The sequence below is a fragment of the Ambystoma mexicanum genome, chromosome 2p (assembly GCF_040938575.1).
Source record: "Ambystoma mexicanum isolate Mex_15411 chromosome 2p, UKY_AmexF1_1, whole genome shotgun sequence".
In the NCBI taxonomy this organism is placed as follows: Eukaryota; Metazoa; Chordata; class Amphibia; order Caudata; family Ambystomatidae; genus Ambystoma; species Ambystoma mexicanum.
In genome coordinates, this window is record NC_090923.1 from 1345389478 (window position 1) to 1345412407 (window position 22930).

The following is a 22930-nucleotide window of genomic DNA, read 5'->3' on the forward strand; positions in this document are numbered from 1 at the left end:
TCTAGGCTTTTGATGATTCTTATTTATAGACTTCTTTCTATTACCTGTTTTTGGGATAGGGAGGCATTTAGCTCTAGAGATTCTAGAATGGATGTTATTCATTTTTATACCAAAGGAGCTTTGGCTTATTTCATCCACATTTAGGTGTTCAACAAGTGGAACAATTATATTATTGTGGCAACAAGCGATTAGGTATGTTGGCATTTGTAACATCTCTCCCTTAGGGAAAAATAAATACTGTGTCTCACCCCATTGATTCCTCTCACCTCCCTTTTTTTCTCCTCCCAGGTAATCTTCTAAAAGATTACCCGCAAGGTCAGGATCAGGAAGTGTCTGTCCTTGCCCGGCCACCTGGGAGGAGACTTAAGACAGGGATTTGGTGAGGGATCCATAGGATTCACCACATAGCACTCTGCAATGCAGAGAATTATCCAGCGAGAGATTGTCTGTTTGGACACGCCCAGACCCTTCCTGGACAGAGAAAAAACCACAAAGAGTTGGTCATCACGCCTAAACTCTGACGTCCTAGCCACATAGAAGCTGAGTACCCTCTTAGGGTCCAGCCTTTGTAATCTTTCCTCATTCTTAGAGGGATGAGGCAGTGATTAGAAAACTGTCAAATCAATGCTCTGGGACACATGGAAATCTAAAAACACTTTTGGCAGAAATTTAGGACACACCTTGAGAGAGGCAATCTACTTGAAAATGTGCAGGAAGGACGGCCTGCTGTATAGAGCCTGAAGCTCACTCACACGTCTTGTTGATGTGATTGCTGCCGGGAAATCTGTTTTCATGGTAAGTAAACCGATGGAACACAAATGCAGGTGCTCAAATGGAGCTGCCATCAAAAAGGTTAGTACCAAATGGAGGTCCCAGTCCGGAACCAGAAATAGAGTATGCAGGACCTTATTTACAAGCCTTTCAGAAATGGTGTCATTACCGGGACCGTGAAGAATGATCCCTGATCCGGCGCCCTACTGAACACAGACAAAGCCGCCAAGTAGCCCTTGTCTGAGTCCCTGCTGAGGCCAGTGGCAGAATAAATTCCATCACTGCAGTGGTGGAACAACCAACAGGGTCTGTCATGTGTTCCCTACACCTCGACTCAAATGTTCTACATCTGCACACCTACAATGATCTTGTAGAAGGTCTGGGTGCCGCCAGTAACACCTTCTGAGAGGTCCCATTCATCTTACCTCATCTTCTCAAGAGCCACGCATGTAGGAAGAGGGACTTTGGGTTCAGGTGGCGGTGCAGGAGGTCTGACCCAGAGGCAGCTGTAGAGGTGGGCAGATGGTGAAGTGAAGGAGCTCCGAGTATCATGTTCTCCTCGCCCTGTCCAGTGTGATCAAGATCGTGGTGGCTCAAAACCTTCATAACCTCCTGAGAACCCACAGGATGACAAGTATTGGAGGGACCCCCCGCTTGCTGACCAGCAAGCGGGGGGTCCCTCCAGTACTTGCATGGCCAGCATGTTGTCGGTCAGCAGGAGGACATGTTTCCCATTAAGGAAAGGTGCAAAGGCCATCAGGGCCAACCTGATCACCCGCAACTCCAGTCTGTTGATATGCCACTGGCATTCCATTGGCGACCAAAGGTCATTCACCTGCAGATCTCTGCAGTGAGTGGCCCAACACTTCAGGGATGCACCCGTGACCGCCTGAGGCCACAGTGGCCAAAAGGGTTCCTCCACCATCATGCTCTCCCTGCTGGCCCACCAAGAGAGGTTGTTGGCCACTGACCTTGTCACCTTGAGAATGTCCTTCATGGCATTGAAGTACTGCAACCACTGCCCCTTAGCAGCCACTGCAGAGATCACATCTGCAGTCTGGCTTCTGGCACCAGAAAAATGCATGAAAACCTGAGACCTAAGAAGCGGAGGAAGGAAACATTTTGTGGCTCTGGAAAAGATTGACCATTAGCTTGACACTGGTGACTCTTTCTTCGGGGGGGTGGGAGGGCCTTTCCCACCCGAGTGTCCATGACTGCCCCGATGAATTGGAGCTACTGTATTGGTGCTAAGTGGACTTCTGGAAATTCATGGAGAAGCGCAAACCATGAAGCAGTGAGCAGGTTTCTTCGAGATTAGTTGATACCTGCTCGGATTAACCATTTGCTCAAATATGGGAATACATGAACACCTGATCTCCTGAGGTGTGCCATCACCATTGTCATCAGCTTGGTGAAAACCCTGGGTGCAGAGGTTAAGCCAAAGGAGAGGAACTTGAACCGATAGTGTGTGTCCTGATGATGAATATCAGGAACCGCCTGTGCTTCCAAAAGATTGGCACATGAAAATAAGTATCCTGAAGGTCCAGTGACACAAACCCGTCTTGGAGCTGTAGAGTCTGGAGAATTGTTTTCCACGTCACCATCCCAAATTTGTCCTTCCTCAGGATCTTGTTCAAGGCCCTGAGGACCAGGATAGAACAGAGTTCTCCACCTTCTTTTGAGTACCATAAATTAGCAAGAGTGCCAGCCCAATCCTCTCTGATCTGGTGGCTCCTCTTCCACCGCACCCTTCATTAACAGGATCCAATCTTCCTCCTGCAGCTCCTGTTCCAGTTGTTGAGAAGGGAGATGTGGTCTGTCTGGCAATTTCTTTAGGAATGGTAGACAGGACTTCCATCTGACAAGTTGCAAGGCCCAGGCGTCAGAGGTCTTCTCCTTCCACCTGTCCCAGTGCTGAGAGATTCTCCCTCCAACCGGGAAAACATGTGGGGAGAACTCAAAGTGGCTTAGTGGGGTGCCGCAGCTCTGCCGTTGCAGTTTTATGGCCCCAAGATGCCCCTCTGCCCCATCCGGGACGTGAGAAACATCTCTGGCATTGCAGATCTTGCGGGAGCTGTGCCCCTCTACCAAATGGGACATACCGTCTGTAACCTCTATCCCTAGAGGGGAAGCTGAATGGTTGCTTGGCAGGCTGCTGCACAGCTAGACCTCGCGGCTTGGCAGCTACTTTGGTGTCCTTGAATGCTTCCAACGACTAGTTGGCTTTCGTGCCGAACATGTTGTCACCATAAAACGCTTTGTCCAGATGTTTGGCTTGGAAATTAGGCGGGAACCCACAACTATGGGGATAAGCCAACCTCTGCAGTACCATGGACGTACCCATGGCATGGCCTATGCAATCTGCAGTGTGAACGCCTGCCTGCATTGTTTGACATGCCACTTCCTTGTCATCGTCAATGATGCGCAAAAAGCCATTTTTCACCTATCCAGCCGGGAGGTGCTCTGCACCTTCCGCTATGATCCTCCACAGTCCATGGTAATACTTTGCGAATGCACAGTAAGCGTTGACTGTCTTCAGGGTCATGCTCTCTGAAGCAAAGATCTTCTTGGCCAGGGCATCTGTTTTTTTGGATTCCCTGTCTAGGAAGATTGGAGGTGGATGTGGCTGGCCTCAAGCTTACTGTGGCGGCTTGGACCACCAGACGTTCTGGGGTAGGGTGAGATGGTAGGAAGGATAAATCTCCCCTAGCTGGCTTGTACTTTTTAGTTGAGGTCGACAACCTTAGCCAGCGTGGAACATGGTCTCTGCCACATTGTGATATTGGGATCTGAGATAAAAACAATGAATGGTAATGCCTTCTCAGTCTGTGGCCCTTTACCCAGGATTTCTATCAATTCATACTCTTTAAGGGGCTTTGCCAGAGTGCCCAGATGTAATGCTTCGACCCCCTTATCACCAGTTCTTCTGTACTGGGCATTAAGGTGGTGATAGAAAGCAGCCTGTTGCAAATCAAAGTCAGGGGATGCATCAAGTCTGCTTGCTTCATGCAAACCTTCAACTAGAGCCAGCAAATGTGCTTGGTCTGTGAAAAAAATCGTCTGTCCCAGCTCCCTGCTAATTGGCTCAAAGCCAAAAGGGACCTGTTCCCCTTCATCGTCGTAAATCGACCTCATGATGTCGAAGAACGTCAACCAAGATTCTGGGGCAAAACAGCACTCAACCGTCATGCCGTGTTAGGCAGAATCCTGTGCAGTTTCCTTGGGGACCACTGCAAGAAGATTAAGACTACAGGAGTAAGCAGTAAACCCAATTGGTAGCAGTCTGTACCACCCAGATTTACCTGGTAGCTGTGGCTGAGCAGTCAGACTTCTCTCAAGAAGAGTTAGGCAGTATACAGAGGATACACAATAGGGCCAAAAACACAGTAAAACAAGCAAACACTGACCAGCACTTTGTATCAAAAGTATATAATTATTTATTTAACACACACTTTAGAAAATACACTAGCACTATTAATCAAAAGCAAGTTCAAACACAATCAGAAAAGTATTTACACCTCCCTTAGCAATTACTAGACAAGTCTAAGTTAAAACACCACTTTTTGTCAAAACAGAGGTGTGCGTGTAACTTAGATGGCACTCCAATGATTAGGTTAAAGGGAGAGAAAAAGGCAGGTCATAAAAATAAAACTGTTCCCAACACTTTTAAGAGACAAAATCAAGTTACTGAAGGCAGGGTATACTGTAGAGCCAAAGTTCATAGGCCAGGCCCACTTTGAATGGAGCAAGGCGAAATGTGCCCAAGATCACACGGTTTAGCAATGCATTCAAGTCTTTGTAGAAATGTTCAAAAGAGGTTGGGGTGGTTCAAAAGACAAAGTTAGAAGGTCTGTAGGCCAACCCAGTTGGAAAGCCAAGGATTTAAGGGTCACCTTTAGCAATCTGAAGAAAGGGAGGCCAGGTAGAACACAGTACCTTAAAGAGTGAGGAAGCGCCAGCAGTGGCAGTTGTTCCTTGCAGCGGAAGCAGTTCGTGGTTTCGACCAGGGGAAGGGAGGATCTCGTCCAGGAGGAAACTTGGAGTCGTTGCACTGCCCAGGGAAGAAACCAGCTGCGGAGTTCGTCAGTGAAAATGTGCGTTCCTGGTATTCGCGGTCACAGTGGTGCAGCTTGGCTATCAGGCCGCCGGGGTGCTTGGCACGGGCGATTCCACCAAGAGACGTCTTAGAAGGCGAAATGGCGAACTGGTTGATCCCACCAGCTCAGAGGAAGAAGACTCTTTCAGCAGAAGATCTTCTCTTGTCGTTGGGAAAGTGGTGTGGTCGTCGCAGGAGGGCTCCACCGGTAGTGTCGTCGTTGCACATGGCTCAGCCTCTCCCCTCTTCAGATTTCTTAGGTCCTGTGGCAACTTCTGAAGTTCCAGTCCCATAAGCCCTGCTTTTATGCAGAAAAACCCCCATTCAACAGCCTAGTTGTCACTCAAACATGCTAAGTGGTGAGCCGGGCGGCTCACCACTGGCCCAATCAGAACAGAGTGCGACTTGAGTTGCTAAGGCAACGCAGTCCAGGGTGCCAATTCCCCCACCCACACATCCTGTGGAACCCAGACAGAGTGGCACCAGTTGGAGGGCTTCTGTGGAGAAGCCCGCCAAAAAGTCGAACAAAGGGCCCGACCTTGGTTGGAGATACAGAGACGGACACAAACACCATTTTAGAAAAGAGTTCTTGCAAAAAGACCCAATCGGTTATTTAATATTAAATAAATAAACCAGCGGTATCTTTAACATTGCACCAAAAAGTGGTGCGTTTAAAATCAATGGAAAAATCCCATAGGAAACATTCTGGTGGAATATTTTGCGTGGTAACCACTGCCACCAGCCAGAAACTCGACAAGGGGGGACTGGACAGTGCCCCCTTGAAAACAGACCCGGGGGCAATCGAATTAACCCCTTCCAGTACTTCCACAAAATGATGGTTTGTACTGGCTCTCTTCACAATTTTGGACTAGTAAAGTCAATGGTGACTTTACATGCCCTGGGAGACAGTAGTCCCAGGATATGGAGTCTATGTTTGGGGGTCACTATGACACCAATGTGTTACTGCACTGAGGGTGCTTTGTAACACATACACAAAAACAGATGATACCATATGGAGTAAAAGACCCCATAGCCCATTAGCACACAAAAAGTCAAAGACATACCTCAAATCATGCCTAAGAGTGGGAGGAAAAGAGTCTCACTCTTAGCAGGAGAAAAAAACAAACCCCAAAAATCCAGGAAAGCTGCTGGGGGACTCCCTAGGTTTGGGAAATTAGCATTATAAGAGAATTCTCCCTAACACGCCAATGTCGATGTGATTGCTCCAACAGGGTCTCTCGGCGCCAGTGCCTCGAGGATCGATGCCAGAATCGGCTTTGCAGTAGTGGTGGTTGAGCATGAGGGTGTAATACCTGACATGGAACCTGCGGGGGCAACATGGTACTTGCCAGTGGCATCGAGCCTGGAGCCGTACCCGTCGCAGCTTTTTGAAAAAGCTGGAGCATTTGCTCCTTGAATGTCTCCCACTCTTCCCTCTAGGGACCCGGTGTTGGGCCGGATTTATCCCGCTCCTTTGATGACTTGGATTTGTGTTTACACCTATGATGTCTCTTCTTTTTGTGGGCAGATGAGGACGAATGGCATGAACCACTTTGGGAATATGACCGCTTCTTTGCCTTCTTACGATGCCTGTCTTCCTTTTCGGGTGTGGGGCCTTCAGTGTCTTGAGTGTCTTGACCCGATGACCACCCGAGCGCTTGCTTCAACGACTACTCCCTAATAGACTTCGGGTTCATCTGCTGACACAAATCACACTGCTCAACATAGTGATCCTCCCCAGACAGCACATGCAGATACCATGTGGGTCAGTGATGGACATCTTTGAGCAGCAGTCCTTAGAATGATTGAACCACCAAGCTTTAGGGCAGACATTTTAAATAATCATCAAACAAAAAAGGTTTTTTCTCACAAAGAGAATATTCCGATAGACAGCGTGCTGAGCACGCAGAAAAAAGGAACTGAGGTACAGGGCGCAGTGACGTAACCTATATATGGCCGATGTGACGTCCGCAGTCGAGGAGTGGCATAGTCGTGTCAAGAGGAGTAGGCGGTTGATGTCGATTTGTACTGCTTCCCGTCAAAAAGGTTTACGAGCAGCTGACGCTTAAAGGATATCTATCAGATGAGGAATCTGTAGGAGAAAACAATCCATTGAAACATCTATTTCAGAAATGAATCTCTAAATACGATATTTCAGTAGAAAATATTTATTTGTTTCATTGAGTTGATTCACAGGTAACTCTGGAGAGCACAATCTGGGGAAATTCAAACTACAAGCTAGAAAGGTTAGTGTGCCCTACTTTATTTTGCAGAATTGTATTCATGTTCTTGTACATTGAAAGTTGGTGGAAAAGGGCTGAATGTTTATACCATCTAGGGAGTCGAGCAAAAACATTTCCTTTTTTGCTGAGACACAAGAACCAAAAGGCAGCACCAACAAGGGTTACTGAGCAGGTATGAAAGTCCACCAGCATTTATATGCTACTGAGAGAATCCAGACTGCCACTGTATGTAAAAATAAATCGATTTTAAAAAACGACAGAAAAAAAGCTACTTATCTGTAGTAGTTGTTATCTAAGCAAGTTGCTATTGCCAGGATTCATATGATGGGAATCATTTTTGCACCATAACGCAGTTAGGGGGGAAGATATTTATTGTTTATAAATCTGTTGTGGATCGGTTGCTGGAGAAATATTATATCAACATATTTTTCTGCACTAAATGGAAGCAATACAGAGCTCCTGAAGTGAATTTGTAAGAATTAAATGTGAGAGGACTGATTCACCACCACAATCCTCTGAAATGTTTTTTAAGGCTTCTAGATAAATATGTTCTTAATACCACTAGCGTTCCTTTCTTTGTATGTAAAACACAACCATTGTGCCCCATACAAACCAAAAGAATAAAAAAAGGAAACTACCCCATATCTCACCACCAAATCACTATGAGAGAACTACATGATACTTCTATCAGTCTTGGCTGGATGACTGATGATTCTAAGTCTGGACTCACCTCTGTTAGTGACAGCAAAGATGGCATATTCATCGTAGGCCTCGGTTTTATTGAGTGCCATCTCATTGCAGACTTCTTCCATCACATCGAAAGCCACCTATGAGAGATACAAGACAGTTGTAACTAAGCAAACAAGGTTTAGAAGGTTTTCAGTGTCTCTGATTCCAACCAATCATGTTCTGAGATTTGTATTGACAGGCTGTTACCCTAGACAGACGCAGACCTCTGTCTAGGGGGGCAGTATTTTGGGAGGAATAGAATCAAAGGCTGAATGGCCTTACTCCAGCTACTGTATTTACCAGGCTGCTACTATGTCCTACGTTAGTCACTGTGGTGTCTCATGCACTTCCCTATTTCAGAATAGTACTATTAAAGAGTCCTATGCAGGAGTAAAATCCAGTGCAATAATATTCTGAAGGGAGGTTTACTGCAATGGAAGTACTGCACAGTCCTATTGACATACAAATGTTCATCTCTTTATCTTACTGACATTTTAATAAAGGATTTCAATTGTATGGTAATGCTGCTAACATTCACCATAATAAGGGCACATTAATTCATAGAAAGGCATGTTCACCACTTAAAGTGTGATGATAACATTAGTTCTTCTAGTTCAACATTCAAAGAGACACTGTTTAGCATGTTATAATTTAACAGCATATTCTCGCTGTTTGGATGTTAGAGAAGCCTCTCAATACCAGATCTTCATGGGAGCTCAGAACAAACACGCCCTGCTCACATCGCTGCTGGCCACGCCAAGCTTTAATCTTAGTTATAACAGAAACAGGACCAGCCATTTGGGTATCATGCATAATATTTCAGCGAGGGTAACTTCATACTTCTCACAAAGAAAGTGTCAAATTCTAAATCTGCAGCTCTCTCTTTAAGGAGAAACCTTAATCACTTTGAGGGGTCAGAAATGTGAGGCGGACACATAGAGTTTTCTCACAAGTAGCCATCTTTATTTTAAATAATAAGGTTGATAAAAACGTCTCACTTTCCCTACCCTAATGAGTATTTCCCTGCATATTAAACTAATACTAAAGGAAAACACTCTAAAAAGGATTCTGTCCCTCACACTTATACACATAACAACAGAATACAAGTATTGGATGGCCGATCAAACTCAACAACATAATAATCATTCACTTTGTATCCTTGTACCCTGGGTTGGATCCACCTTCCCCAGGATTAAAGCAGGATTCTTAAGTCACAGTTACAGTCAAGACAGTTCGTTTCAATATCAAAAGTCTATTAAAAAATGTAACACAAAGTTTTCTTCACTCTGGTGGGGGTGTGGCTAGATGGCTATGTGAGCGGACGTGATCTTGAGGGGCTCCCATAGATCCGCTAAAGATCCTTTGAAAAACTAAGTTTCCCGTGGAAAAAAGCATGCCAGCAGCGCACCCAGAGATGTAGGAACGTCTGGTGCACGCATCGAGCGACGCGAGAGGCTGATCAGTGGCAATCTAGAGAAACCACAGCCACAGAAAAGAAGCCGGGCGCCCGAGATTGGGAGACGGCACTGTTGCCACTGTACACGGCGCAATGAAGCGACTGGCGCTCTGCGCTCTAAGCCTCACAGGAGGGGCTCGAAGCGCCTGACGGAGCGGAGGCCCCCGCAGTGTCGGAGCTCGAGGGGGCTGTACAAGCTAAGAGGTGCCGGCCCCTGCGGCGACCCGGATTGCCGGGTAGACTGTGCAAGAATCAGCATAGAAAGACCGCGGAGAGGTCTAAGTACGGCCGGCCCCAGCGAGGGATCTGATCGGCCGTATCGTGACTCTTGACCTGGCACACCAGAGAATGGAGTAGGGCGGCCAGAAGTAGAGGCCTCCCTGGACACTGGGGCTCCACTAGATGAACGGAGTGCCCCGAGGAGTGCGTCCAGCTGGGCTCCTCAGCGGCACATAGCAGGATCGTAAGGAGACTTGCTCAGCCCTAGAAGGCGTATGTGAGCACGGGCACCCTACACAGTGCGGCATCCGCAGCTACTTTGCAGTCGCCGCTGTCCAACACAGGCTGGAGAAAGGGGAAACTGATGCTCCTTGGCCTGAGGATCAACGGAGATAGAAACATCTACAAGGTGACAGGGCCGCCGTGCTAATACCCAGGCACAGTAAAGAGACTCAAGCCACCTGAACGAGGCCCGGGTTCTGTAGGATCCCGCTACCAACTGAAAGGGGCAGAACAAGCAGCTCACTAGGGACATATGCTGTACTCCAGAGAGCATACAGAAGGTAGCCTGTGCCCACACAGGGTTCGACACAGGCGTTAAAGCCACTACTGCGAACTAAGTAGTCGAGGGGCCCTGTTGAGCCCCGGAGCAGAAGTGTGGGGAACCAGCGAATGCACCCGACCACCAATGACTGAGTGAACTACAGGGTGAGCCTGTGGAATAATACTGAGTTGGACCAATGCCGTGGGAGGACACAGCCCATTCCAGGAGAGCAGCAGGCGGTAGGCGCATACCCTCAATACGGTCGAAGTGGGCCCTAAACATCAGGAACAGTCTCACACCACGTAGACCTTAAAGCGAAAAAAGTTGCTGTGCCGGTCCACACCTAGTGAGTGCAGCACAATGTCTAACAAAACTGTAAGACCAAAGAGCAAGCAGCCCACGCTGGATGACTATGCCAAGACATCGCCAGGGACAGAGGAGGCCAGGAGTAAGGACAAAACTACCACCGGGAGTGCAGAGACTTCCGGCACAATCCAGGAGGTGCTGACTGCGATTGCGGACCTGAAAGTTGCCTGGGAGACTAAATTAGGGGCTGGCCATGACCAAACTAAAGGTGGCACTGGACCTTAAGGTTGGAGCAGTCCAGGAAGAGGTGAACCTATTTAGGCAAGATGTGAGAACACTGGTGGAACGCACCGGAAACCTGGAAAAGGAGATGGCCCCGAACACAACAGAATGCGCCGCCAACAAATCGGAACTTCACGCCCTTGTGCAGCGGGTGGGCAACCTTGAAAGCAGAGCAGAGGAGGCAGAAGGACTCGCCAGACGTAATAACATCCGCATCGTTGGATTGCCAGAAGGAACTGAGGGGCCTAATCCAACGGAATACGTAGAAACCATGTTACTGCAGGAGATAACTGGAGGGGCACTGACCCAGTGGTTTGCTGTGGAAAGGGTGCACAGGGCTTTGACGAGGAAGCCGCCTCCAGGAACCCCTCACAGGCCATTGATTGCAAAGATCCTGAATTATCGGGATTGTGAAAAAATACTCAAATTCTTCCGGAAAGTTGGAACGATCGAAAGGGGGCCCGTGAAAATAACCGCATACCCAGACTACACCTTGCAGGTGCAACGCAGCAGAATGAACTTCGGAGCGGTGAAAAGAAGATTGCGGGAAACAGGCCACAGGTACATCTTGCTTTACCCAGCCAAACTTAAGGTGTTCCACAAGAACAAAACTCTGTTTTTTGAAACGCCAGAGGACGCCATGGAGTGGCTGGATATGCAGAGCCACCCCCAAGAATCGGTTATCCAGATGGGAGCCGAAGAAGATAAGTAATATGCAGCTGTGGCACCCAAGGTGACATAGCGCGAGACACTGGGACTAGAATATAGCTTTAGATAAGGCTTACAGAGGATGCGCTGTTTGGAAAGTACATGCTTGCAAGATCCGTTTGAACTGAATAATCCTATTTATGTAAGCGGGAGCTCCCGGGAGACAACCCTCGAACCCCCATAGCATTACGCTTAGTTAGGTCACTAGTAGTTCGGTGACACCCCGCGGGGTCCTAGTCCTCGGAGTTCCAAGGAGGGACCAGACGCGGGTGGGCCTGAGATCCAGGGATGGAGTTGGGCATTTGTTGGGGTTGGGTAGGGAGGGGGGAGGGAAAGAGTTGTGTGCAGTGGGGTGGGGTTAGGGGAGGGAGGGCAGGGGAAGTTGTTGGGGTTGGGAAGGAAGTGAGCCAGACACCGAGTCATCGGGAACGACATAGGAAGCGGAGGGGAGAGGTAGGACACCAAGTCAATGGAGTCGGGTAACCTTAGAGTTGTGACCTGGAACGTGCAGGGCCTCAATAGTTACCTTAAACGTAATAAAGTGATGATGTACCTGAAGAGGATGAGGATTGATATAGCCTTACTGCAAGAAACCCATCTGTTGGTGGTTAGGAGAAAATGGAAGGGATGTGTCACAGGAGACACATACTCCGCATATGCAAGAGGGGTGGTCATATGGGTAGCACCGTATGTGCCGTTTCAGCTGTTCAGGTCGACGACGGACCCGGAAGGTAGAATGGTGGTGATAGAGGGACTATTGGAGAACAGAGAAGTGAACATAACAAATGTATATGCCCCTAACCATGATACCGCAGCTTACTTTAGGTCTTTATATAGTAAAATTAGCCCCCTTTTAGGTGGCGCGATATTGTGGGGAGGTGATTTTAATTGCACCCTGAACCCGAGATAGATAGGTCAGATAGTAAGCTAGAAAAACACACCCCAGCTGCCAAAGCATTGAGGACACTGTTGACAGACCTCAAACTGGAGGATGTGTGGAGATGGTTGCACCCAACAGATAGGCAATACTTGCATTATGCAGCGCCGCACAACCTACATACTAGGCTGGATTATGTGTTCGCTGCCGCCGAAATAGCGGGAGAAATGGTAGACGCAGAATACAGTCCAGAGTGCTTTCGGACCATTCACCTTTGGTTGTGGAGTGGCGGCACCATCCCCCTAGGGCACGAATCCCGACGTGGAGGCTCAGAGCTGAGGCCCTACAGGACCCAGGATTCCGTGAGGACCTAAGGAAGGCCATCATAGAATATTTTGACATTAATACCGGCAGTGTGCAATCAATGGGAACAGTATGGGAGGCATTCAAGGTGGTGGTGCGTGGGGTGGCTATATCAAAAGCCAAGGGGCTCCAAGGGGGTATAGGACGAGAGTTGTAGGAAACAGAAAGAGAGTTAGAGGACTTGATGCGAAGGGGGGGACCACCCGGGAAGACAGTGCTAAGACAAAGGAGTTACAAAAGGCTAGCAGCGAGCTCTGGGATAGGTTATGTAAGATGAATTATAAGAAATATATAGAAAGGCAACATGCGTGTGGAGACAAGCCAGGCAGACTGCTGGCCTGATTATACAAAAATGAGACACCCCGATTGGTGATTAGAGAAGTCAGGGATGCGGAAGGCCAGATCCGCAATACCCAGGAAGGTGTCAACGAAGAGTTCCTCAGATATTACAAACGCTTGTATGAGGACGCAGGTGGAGACATGGGTTAAGAAATTCTAGAAACATTAGAAGATATAGGTCTGCCCACCTTAGACGACTTGGAACAAGCAGACTTAAGAGGCCCCAATCACCTTAGACGAGCTGGAGACAGTGATCCAATATCTGACCACGTGTAAAGCGCCTGGGTCGGATGGGTTACCCAGGGAATTCTATAAAGCGTACAGGCAGGAGTTACTCCAACCGCTGCAAGCCATGCTCAATGAGGCCTACGAACAGGGGGAGATGCCAGAATCCCTTCGAGAAGCAGTGATCATCCCGCTCTTGAAACCGGGCAAGCCGACTGTGGACTGTTGGTCCTACAGGCCCATATCGATACTTAACCAAGATAGCAAAATACTTACAGCGGTGCTCGCTAACAGGCTTAAGCGAGTAATTGGTAAATTGATACACCTGGACCAAACAGGCTATGTCCCCGGCAGAAACATCACTGACAATCATAGGAGGCTACATCATATTATTGATCAAACTGAGAAAGACCCGGGTGAGCTGGCCATTGTGTCACTGGACGTAGTCAAAGCCTTCGACTCAGTGAGGTGGCCATGGTTGATGGTGACCCTGAAAGGGTACGGGATAGGGCCGAGGTACATTAGATGGGTCAAGATGTTATACAGCTCTCCGATGGCTAGGGTTAAAACCGGTGCCATAATCTCAGACAAATGGCGACTTAGCAGGGGGACTAGACAGGGATGCCCTTGGTCGCCCTTGTTATATATTCTTGCGTTGGAGCCGTTAGCAATTTGCCTTAGGCAACAATACGGTGAGGTGGGGATTCGTACGACAGGAAGAACACACCTGATATCACTTTATGCCAATGACATGCTCCTCTACCTGCGCTTCCCGGAAGAGAACCTGCAATATGTGTTGGAGGTGATGGATCGCTACGCCACCCTCTCGGACATATCAGTAAACCCCGGGAAGTCCAGGGTGTTCCCCTTGGGGATGTATAAGAGTGTTCCACTAGAAAAACTGCCTATTCTGCAGATACCCTGGCAGACTGAGACGTTTTGATACCTAAGCATAAACATATACCACAAGATAGAGGTAGAGCACAAATACAACATGGAGAAAGCAGTTGCAGGTATCAAAAGTAGCATGGAGTTTTGGTCCAGATTGCCCCTTGCTATGATGGGAAGAGCAGCATTGCTCAAGATGGTAGTTTTGCCTAGACTACTACACTTTTTTGTAAATGTCCGTACTTTCTTCGTCAGACTTCATGGCCTGTGCAGGGGTTTCATATGGCACAATTCCAGGAACAGGGGGGCCTTTTGGAAATTACAAAACCTATGCGATAAGGGGGGCATAAATCTGCCAAATTTTGAATTGTATTACTTGGCGGGACAGCTACTATATGTAGCCAGGTGGTTATCTGAAGAGGAATCAGCGGAAGCCAGGCTTTTGCAGGGTGATTCTGCCCCATACTTCTTAAAAGAAACAGTGTGGCTGCACAAAACGAAAGTGTCAGGGATGGGGAGACTGTTGGTGCTGGGCTGGGAGATCTGGCGTAGAGCATGGAGAACTGTGGGTGACCCGGACCCGCTCTCTCAGCAGGTCCCGCTGGTGGTGTTATGTGGGGGAGACTGCCAACTGATTAAAGGGGTCCGCAGATACTGGGAACCGATGGGCCTGGCCACCCTTGGAGACATATGGCAGGAGGGGGAGGCATTAGGATTTCAGAGATTATTGGAGGAGACCGGGGTGCATAAAGGCCAATATATTACTTATTCCAGGATCATGAAACGGGTAAGGGAAAGATGGCCCGAGACAGTACTCGCAGAAGAACCAGATGCCACCATAGAAATGATGTACGATGTCTCGGAGGGCGGGCATGAAATATCTCGGATATATGAGCTGTTGAGTATGAAGGCGGGGAAGGAGCTGCTTCAGCTGAGGCATGACTGGGAGAAGGAGGTGGGGGAACCCATAACAGATGGACAATGGGATAGAGCCCAAAGGTACCACAAGAAGGTGTCCCGGAATGCGAGACTCCAGCAGATCCAGCTATATATCACCCACAGAGCGTATTTGAACCCCGGTAGAATAGCCAGGTTTGGTGGCTCGGCTATACAGAAATGCCCCAGGTGCGGAGAGGAGGAGGCTGGCTGGGACCACTGCAAAAGATTTAGGACTACAGGTGTTTGGCAGTAAACCCACTTGGTAGCAGTCTGTACCACACAGATTCACTTGGTAGCTGTGGCTGAGCAGTCAGACTTCCCTCAAGAAGAGTTAGGCAGTATACCGAGTATTCACAATAGGTCAAGAGAACACAGTAGAACAAGTAAACACTGACCAGGGCTTGGTGTAAAAGAGATATAATTATTTATTTAAAACCACATCTAGAAAAACACACAGGCACTAATAGTAAGCAATTCAAAAACACGGTCACTAAAAGATATACACTCCCTTAAAAGAATATTAGACAAGTGTTAAGTAAAGCCCCACTTATTTTCAGACAGCGGTGAGCGCTTAACGTAGATGGCACTCTAATGATTCGTTTAAAAAGGGAGAGAAGAGCAGAGAACAAGTTGAAACAGATCCCAACACTTTTATCAGAACATAACAAGAGAGGAAGGCAAAGTAAAACCGTGAAGTTAGAGTTCAAGAGTCCGGATCCACTTTCAGAGGATCCAAACGAAATGTGTCCAAGGTCACACGGTTGCAGTGCACAAAAGTCTTGTAAAGGTTCAAAAAGGAGTTGGACCAAAGAAAGGGACCAGTTAGAGGGTCAAGGCGGCCAGCCCAGTCCAGAAGGTTAAGGAGTTATTATTACCTTGTAGCAATCTTTAGAAAGGGAGGCCTGGCGGACACGGTACCTTAAAGTGGTGAGAACGCTCCAGCGGGGGCAGTTGTTCCTGGCAGCGGTTGCAAGTCGGTGCTTCGTCTGGGGGCAGAGAGGATCTCGTCGTGGAGGAAGACAGGAGTCCGTTGCACTGCCATGGAAGAAACCAGCCGCAGAGTTTCTTAGGTACAAGGAGCGGTCCGTTGATTCGCGGTCCAGTGGTGAGTGGCTATCCGGCTGCCGGGGTGCTTGGCATGGGCAGTTCGACCACAAACCGGGCTGGGGTGCGAAGAAAGAAAGGTAAACTGGTTGTGCCCCCCAGTCAGGGGAAGAAGCCTCTCCAGCCGGGAGATCTTCTCTGTCGTCGGGAAGTGGTGAGTCGGTTCTGCAGGGCTCCACCGGTGGTGTCGTCGTGGTAGGTCGGCTCAGCTTCTCCCTCGTCGGATTCTCAGGTCCTGTGGCGACTTCTGAAGTTCCAGTCCCCAAAGCCCTGTTTTTATGCAGAAAACCCCCATTCACTCAGCCTAGCTGTCACTCAAACATGCTAAGTGGTGAGCCGGCCGGCTCACCACTTGGGCCAATCACACAAGAGTGCGACTTGAGTTACCAAGGTAACTCAGTCCAGGGTGCCTAAATCCCCTCCCACACCCCCTGTGGTACCCAGACAGAGTGGCACCACTTTTGGAGGCTTCTGTGGAGAAGCCTGCCAAAAAGTGGAACAAAGGGCTCGACTTGGGTTGGAGTCACAGAAGAGAACACAAACGCCATTTTAGAATCGAGTCTTGGCAAAAAATACCAACCGGAGAATTAATATTAATTAAATAAGCCGGCGGTATGTTCGAGGCTATGAGAATTAAATAATTAAAGTTTGTAGTCTCGAACAATGGGAAAATCCCAGAGGAAAATATTCGCGGTCGAATATAAAAAGTAGTTTCCACTGCCACCAGCCAAAACTCGATCAGGTGGGACGGAGACGTGCCCCCTCGACTAACAGACCCCGGGGCAATCGAATTGCCCCGACCAGTACGTCCACAATATGATGGTTTGTACTGGTTTCTGTTAATAATTTGGGACTAGTAAAGCCAATGGTGACTTTACATGCCCTGGGAGACAGTAGTCAGTCCCAGGGTATGGAGTCTATGGTGGGGTGTCACTATGACACCCCTGTGTTACTGCACGGAGGGTGCTGTGTAACACATATAGGAAAAACACATGAGACCCTATGGAGTAAAGGACCCCATAGCCCATAAAACACATTACCAAGAGTGGGAGAAAAAGAGTCTCACTCTTGGCAGGAGGAAAAAAAACAAACTCCAGAAATCCAGCAAAGCTGCTGGGGGACTTACTAGGTTAGGAAATTCAGCCTAAAGAGAGAATTCTCCCTAACAGCTGGGCTGTTGCATATGTTTTGGGCCTGCCCGGAAGTGAATAGATTTTGGTTGGAACTAAAGGCGAGAATGGCCAGTAGTGGGATGGTGCTTGACGTGGGGTCTGCCTGGGCATGTATGCTTGGGGGCTTTCCTAGGCCACGCAATCTAAAGCATATTAGCAAGAGGAAAGACCGGCTTATATCTTGGCCAAGCGCAGAATTGCCATGTGCTGGAAAGCGGCCCACCGGCCTAGAATAGAGATGTGGTGGGCAGATCTCCTGAAATGGGCCGAGGCAGAAACTGCGGCCTGGTATGAAGCAGTCACTAGAGGGGGGAGGAAGAGGTGGGTCCCCTGATAGCCTTGAGGCTATTGGTGACCTCAGTGGCAAACCCTCACCAAACCAACCATGAAACGTAAGACTTGGATGAGTTGATGATAGTTGAGACACCTGAAGATACACAGGTGGATGGAACGATACGACGGCTCAAGTTATTGGGGAGGGAGGGGGAGGACGGAGGAGAGCATTTCATAATGTAATGTTTTAACATTGATCACAAACGTCCTAAATGGTTGTAAAGTTTGGAGTATTGTTTGTTTAAAATAATAAAAATTGTTAAAAAAAATAATTTTCTTCACTCTGTGAATCTTCCAATTGGCACATGGATCAAACATAAGACAAAGTTCACTCCATAAGCCTTCCACTTGATACTTGAATCAAACGCAATACAACATTTCACTTCCAATGTGATTGTTCAAGGTTTTCACAATCATGTGGTCCAGCAAACCAAAATACTTACCTTTCCACTCTTTGATGGTTCAATGTCTCTTTATTCTTTATACACAATGAGACTTTGTCAGGATGAGCTTTTATCACAGTTGAAATCATCACAGCCTGGTGGCCTTGCCACTTTCGTTTCACCACAACCTTCAACCACAATGTAGTACTAGAATATATTCTTCCTGGTTCACTAACCTGTCAGGACTAACCAGTAATAAGTCCCTTTCCTGGTATACCCGCCTGCCAGGACAAACTATCCTACTACTACTACTACTAGTACTCAGTGGTGAAGTCTACTTCAATACTTCAGAAAAAGTCTTCAACTTTCAACAACATTGAGATTCATAACTTCTTTCATAAGGGCATAATACACAGTGATGTCATTTGTTCATCTGACTTTTTTGCCACACGCAATGCAGGTAAACTTTCTCTCCCCCTTGATAATTATTATAAGAAGGGCTTCTTTCCTGCCACCTTTGAGTTTCTTCTACTTCACAAACTAACTGCTGATAATGTCTGATTTAAACTTCTCCCTTTGAGAAAATGTGGTTCCCTTTTATTTATGATTGCCTCTTTTTGGCTTAGGCATGCTGATTCTCCTGATCAAGTATTGCCCCCTCTTTACTTTGGCAATGGTGGTCATAAGCCTTTTCAAGTCTTATCCCCTTCCTTTTGCTTAGGCATTACTGGTTCTCTTGATCATGTAATACCCCCTCTTTACTTTGGCAATGTTTGCTTTTCCCCCTCTTAGTGTAAGAATTATTGCAAAAGTACTTAGTTCAGCGTATATCGGCAAAGGACATGGCCCTACTGCTTAGAAATACATGTAGTAAATAACTCAATCAGATTCAATAGTTGGAAATAAGGAATCATATACAGAATCTGGACATGTGTCCTTCGTATACCACAACACATACATAGGTACTAATACAAATGAACACAATGGAGGTTATTTCATGCAACAGAGAAACTTTCAACTGCAACATACAAGATGATAATCAGACATACAAATGAACTGTTCATACACAGATTATTCTTTTCTTAGAACAAAAACAGTTTGGGAGAAAAACAAAAATACAATCAACAAGAATTACATCAAACGGATGTATACAGACACTGTGGCTGCCTTATTGTGAATAAAGCACAGGAAACCAGAACAATTGTAGTAAACGAAGGGAACACATGTGCACATAAGACTACATGCAAATAAACACAAAAAGACACTAAAGTTCAAAACATTACTCAACAGAGTACAATGTATAGCCATAAAACCTAGAGCCAATGGAAAAATATACAGGATATAAACAAAAAAAGATTTTTTTGTCAAGTGCAACTTAATCAAAAGAGAATCTATCAAATATGTTACAAAATAAGTCCAAAATGCCATCAGAGACGCTATAGGGAAAAGAGAACAATAACCCCCAAGGTTGTCTATCATCGACTCATGAGTTTCGGGCCACTACAAGGGTCCACATTCCACACACAGAAATGGGCCAGGCCCTCTTCAGGACGTATACAGAATGAGTCAAAGCAGCGTACACTGGTGTGGGAATTAATTTACTTCATCTGTGATTCTCAGCAATACTGGATGCTAGACCAAAGGCCTTCACTCATACACTTCATTTAGAGAGACAGGGTGGCCAAAGTCTGAGTCAGGATATCGATACCACCAAATGATGTAGAAATACTAGCACAGCCTCAAGGGATTAGTCAGGTAAAAGCCCTTTAAAGTGTCCAAACGGGAGTCTTGACAAAGTGTGGTTCGCTCTGTGTTAGGACGTCTGAATAATGGCGCGCTACTGGTGAACCAGTTCAGTCTCCTATGTCGGAATGAATCTGGTGCAAGTAAAAAATACAGTAGTCTGTCACAGAGCACCCCAGGGTCACCTTGCATAGGCCAACTCACCAGTTTTCCTCTGTGCTTCCTTCTGACCCACTACTGGTTCAGCTTCTGCTTCCCGCGTCAGGATTTAAATGCGTGACCACTCCTGTCAAACATCTCTGTGCTCGTGCCTGCTGTGCAGGGAGTCTGCTTCACTTCTTGCGTACTCTGATGCTCGCTAGCCATCGGAGTACCACACAGAACTGGCAGAGCTCCTGTCTCCTGCGGGACAGTCAACCTTCACACTGCATCCGCTGCACAATCTCTGCATTTAAAAGCCACAACTGCTACAACTCTCTCAGGGCCACAACACACTGGTAACGCAGCGGCAGCCCCAGCGTCTTCTCTGTGCTTCTGCTGCGCATATGGCTAATGAGTTATCTTGGCCTGCACCTGAGGGGGATTTAAGTATTCAAAAGCCCTGTATTCAATGTGTTCTTTTTAAAGGTTTTATTAAATGTACCTTTCAAAGACGAATTTAAGGGAATTACTGGTTGGCTCTTAGTTGCATAGCTTATACGCAACGGCGAACCATCACCATCAAAATTGACAGTGTTGATTCTATTTGATATTTTGATATTCAATATTTTATTTGTATCACGCTCATACACAGGTGTTTCAGAGCGCGACGAGGCAGGGGAGGGGAACCAGGGAGAACAAAAACAACGATCTTACTAGGCCCAGTGACAATGAGAATGTGCAAGTGCAGGTGAGAGGGAAGGGGAAAAGTGCAGGAGGGAGGGGGCAAAAGTGGGAAGTGCTAAGCAAGGGAAACTAATGCAGCCAACAAGTGGCAAATGCTAGTTTTAGGTGAAGACAGGGGGTGTCTGATACGTGCAGAAAAAGGAGGGGACTGTAGGGTTACAGATACAGACCCAAGTGCAAGGGTTGCCGGGGGGCAGTGCAGGTGCGTGGCAGGGTGAGGAAGCACCTGGGCCCGAAATCAGAGGGTAATCAGGTGCACAATGTCGAAGCAGAGCAGATCAAAAGGGGAGAAGAGAAGCAAAGGCAGAAGCAAAGAGGAAGGTCTTGAGGTGATGGTTCACCTCAAGTTTGAGAGTGGCAAAGATCTACCCCCAGCTCATTTCTTTGAGAAACGGCTGACCCTGAGGGAGTTGGAGGTGGATGATTGCTATATAAATCTGTCTCATGTTGAACATAAGGGTTTCCAACACTAACACTTTGGGTGTTTTTGGAAAGTAGAACCTTACTCTCACAGCACGATATTAGATATCTGGGCATTAGGGAAACTTCACCTTCCGAAGAAGATGAATACTGTGTCTCTCTTAACTGAGTCACCTTACTCCCGTGGGGCTCTTCTCCTCCCTTGTAATCCACCCGGCGAATACCATCAGCAGGGTTAGGATCAGAAAGTGTCTGCCTTTCCCTGGCCATCTGGGAGGAGACTTTAGGCAGGGCTTATGTGAGGACTCTGCAGGATTCATCACAGCACCCATAAGGATCTGCCCCCCAGACCTCTGCTCCATAGAGGAGAGCAGCATTAATGTTTGACCATAAAATATGCACACATTTACCAAACGTCTCCCACCAAAATAAAAATAAAAACGAAGGAGCCGCTTTAAACTCACAGATGCTCGCCTAGCCACCGCGTTTATGTGACTTCTCCAACCTCCCCTTTTAGAGAACACCAAGCCCAGGTATTTATATTAATCCACCACCTCAATGGGTGAGTTGTTCAAAACCCAGGTAAATGATAATTTCCCTTTACCAAAAACAAGTACCTTGGTTTAAGGAGATTTAGTTTGAGCAGATGCTCCGAAAAATAATTAATAGAGTACTCTAAAGTGCGCTGTAACCCACCAGGTGCTAAGTCCAAGAGCGCTGTATCATCAGCATATAATAAAGTGCTGAATTCCACACCATTTAAAAGAGGGACTGTGATGTGTCACATGAGACTTAAAATTATAATGAAATATGGAAAGTAAAAGTGTGGCAAGAGGGTAACCCTGCTTTAGCTCAACATTAGTCATCAAATCTCCTAAATACTTATGATTGACAGCGCACCTACCCTAGCTGAGGTATCCTCATAAGGCAGAGTGATTAATTGGAGGAGCCTTGGCGGGACCCCAATCCTTCTGAGCTTTGCCCCCAAAAGATTATGGCTTACCAAGTCAAAGGCCTTGGTGAGGTCCAGGAAAGCCACAAAAAAGGCGGTGCATCCTCCTTCTAGTATATTTTTCCACAATTGTATTTTGTATAAAACACTGATCGATTGTGAAAAAGCCCCTGTGAAAGCCTGCTTGCATATCCAGGAGGACAGCATTATCTAATGCCCACTCTTCCAAAATGCAGTGACACACAACCAGCAAAGATCTTATTAGAAACGTCCAGAAGAGCAATTGCCCGATAACAATGGGGGTCCGAAGGAATACCCCTTTTAAACAGTAGGACTAATAGACTTTTTTTCCACAAGTGTGGTAGCACACAAGTGTTAGAAATTGAGTAGTTGAATTGAAAACCAGAAGAAGGACTGGAACCCACCAGTCCACCGATGCACTTCTGGTCTCAAACCATCCAAGCCTGCTGCTTTTCCCTTCATAAGACTTCTTACTTGTGCTTCGATTTCTTCCCTACTAAAAGAATGCCTCATCGTAAACCTCCCTTTCACTTACGGTGTTGTGAGGCTGGCATCATGGAAGTAGACACAGACAACAGATTCAAAGATTAAAAATACTGATTTATTAAGAAAATGTCAGGATGGAGTAAGGCCTATCTTGCCCTAAGCTAAGGTGGGATTTCCCTACCTAAAAAAACCTAAGGAAAGTCTGTGTCAGAATGTCACAGCAGTCAACGCTGTATCCCCTTCCAATGGGGGGTGGGCAGATGCACTGCTGGTGTGAGCCCCTTTTGCGATCTGCCATCAACATTACATTTTTGAATAAAACCCCCGCTAGGGGTACTTCCCACATCTTTAACCCAGTTCTGGAGTGCGCTGACTACACCTACACCATGTGCAATAGTATGGCAGGCTTTTTCCATTGTTCTGCAGCAGATCTTTTGCACGTCAGA

General features: G+C 47.1%; 1 protein-coding gene across 2 annotated transcripts in view; it reads right to left on the reverse strand.

Annotated features, from left to right (window-relative positions):
* MYO15A (myosin XVA) overlaps window positions 1–22930 on the reverse strand; it is a 3541761-nt gene that overhangs the window by 533552 nt on the left and 2985279 nt on the right. For both annotated transcript variants that reach the window (XM_069645706.1, XM_069645705.1), the window contains one exon: window positions 7841–7937. In XM_069645706.1, coding sequence (XP_069501807.1) covers window positions 7841–7937 — 97 coding nt within the window. The remainder of the gene's footprint in view (window positions 1–7840; window positions 7938–22930) is intronic.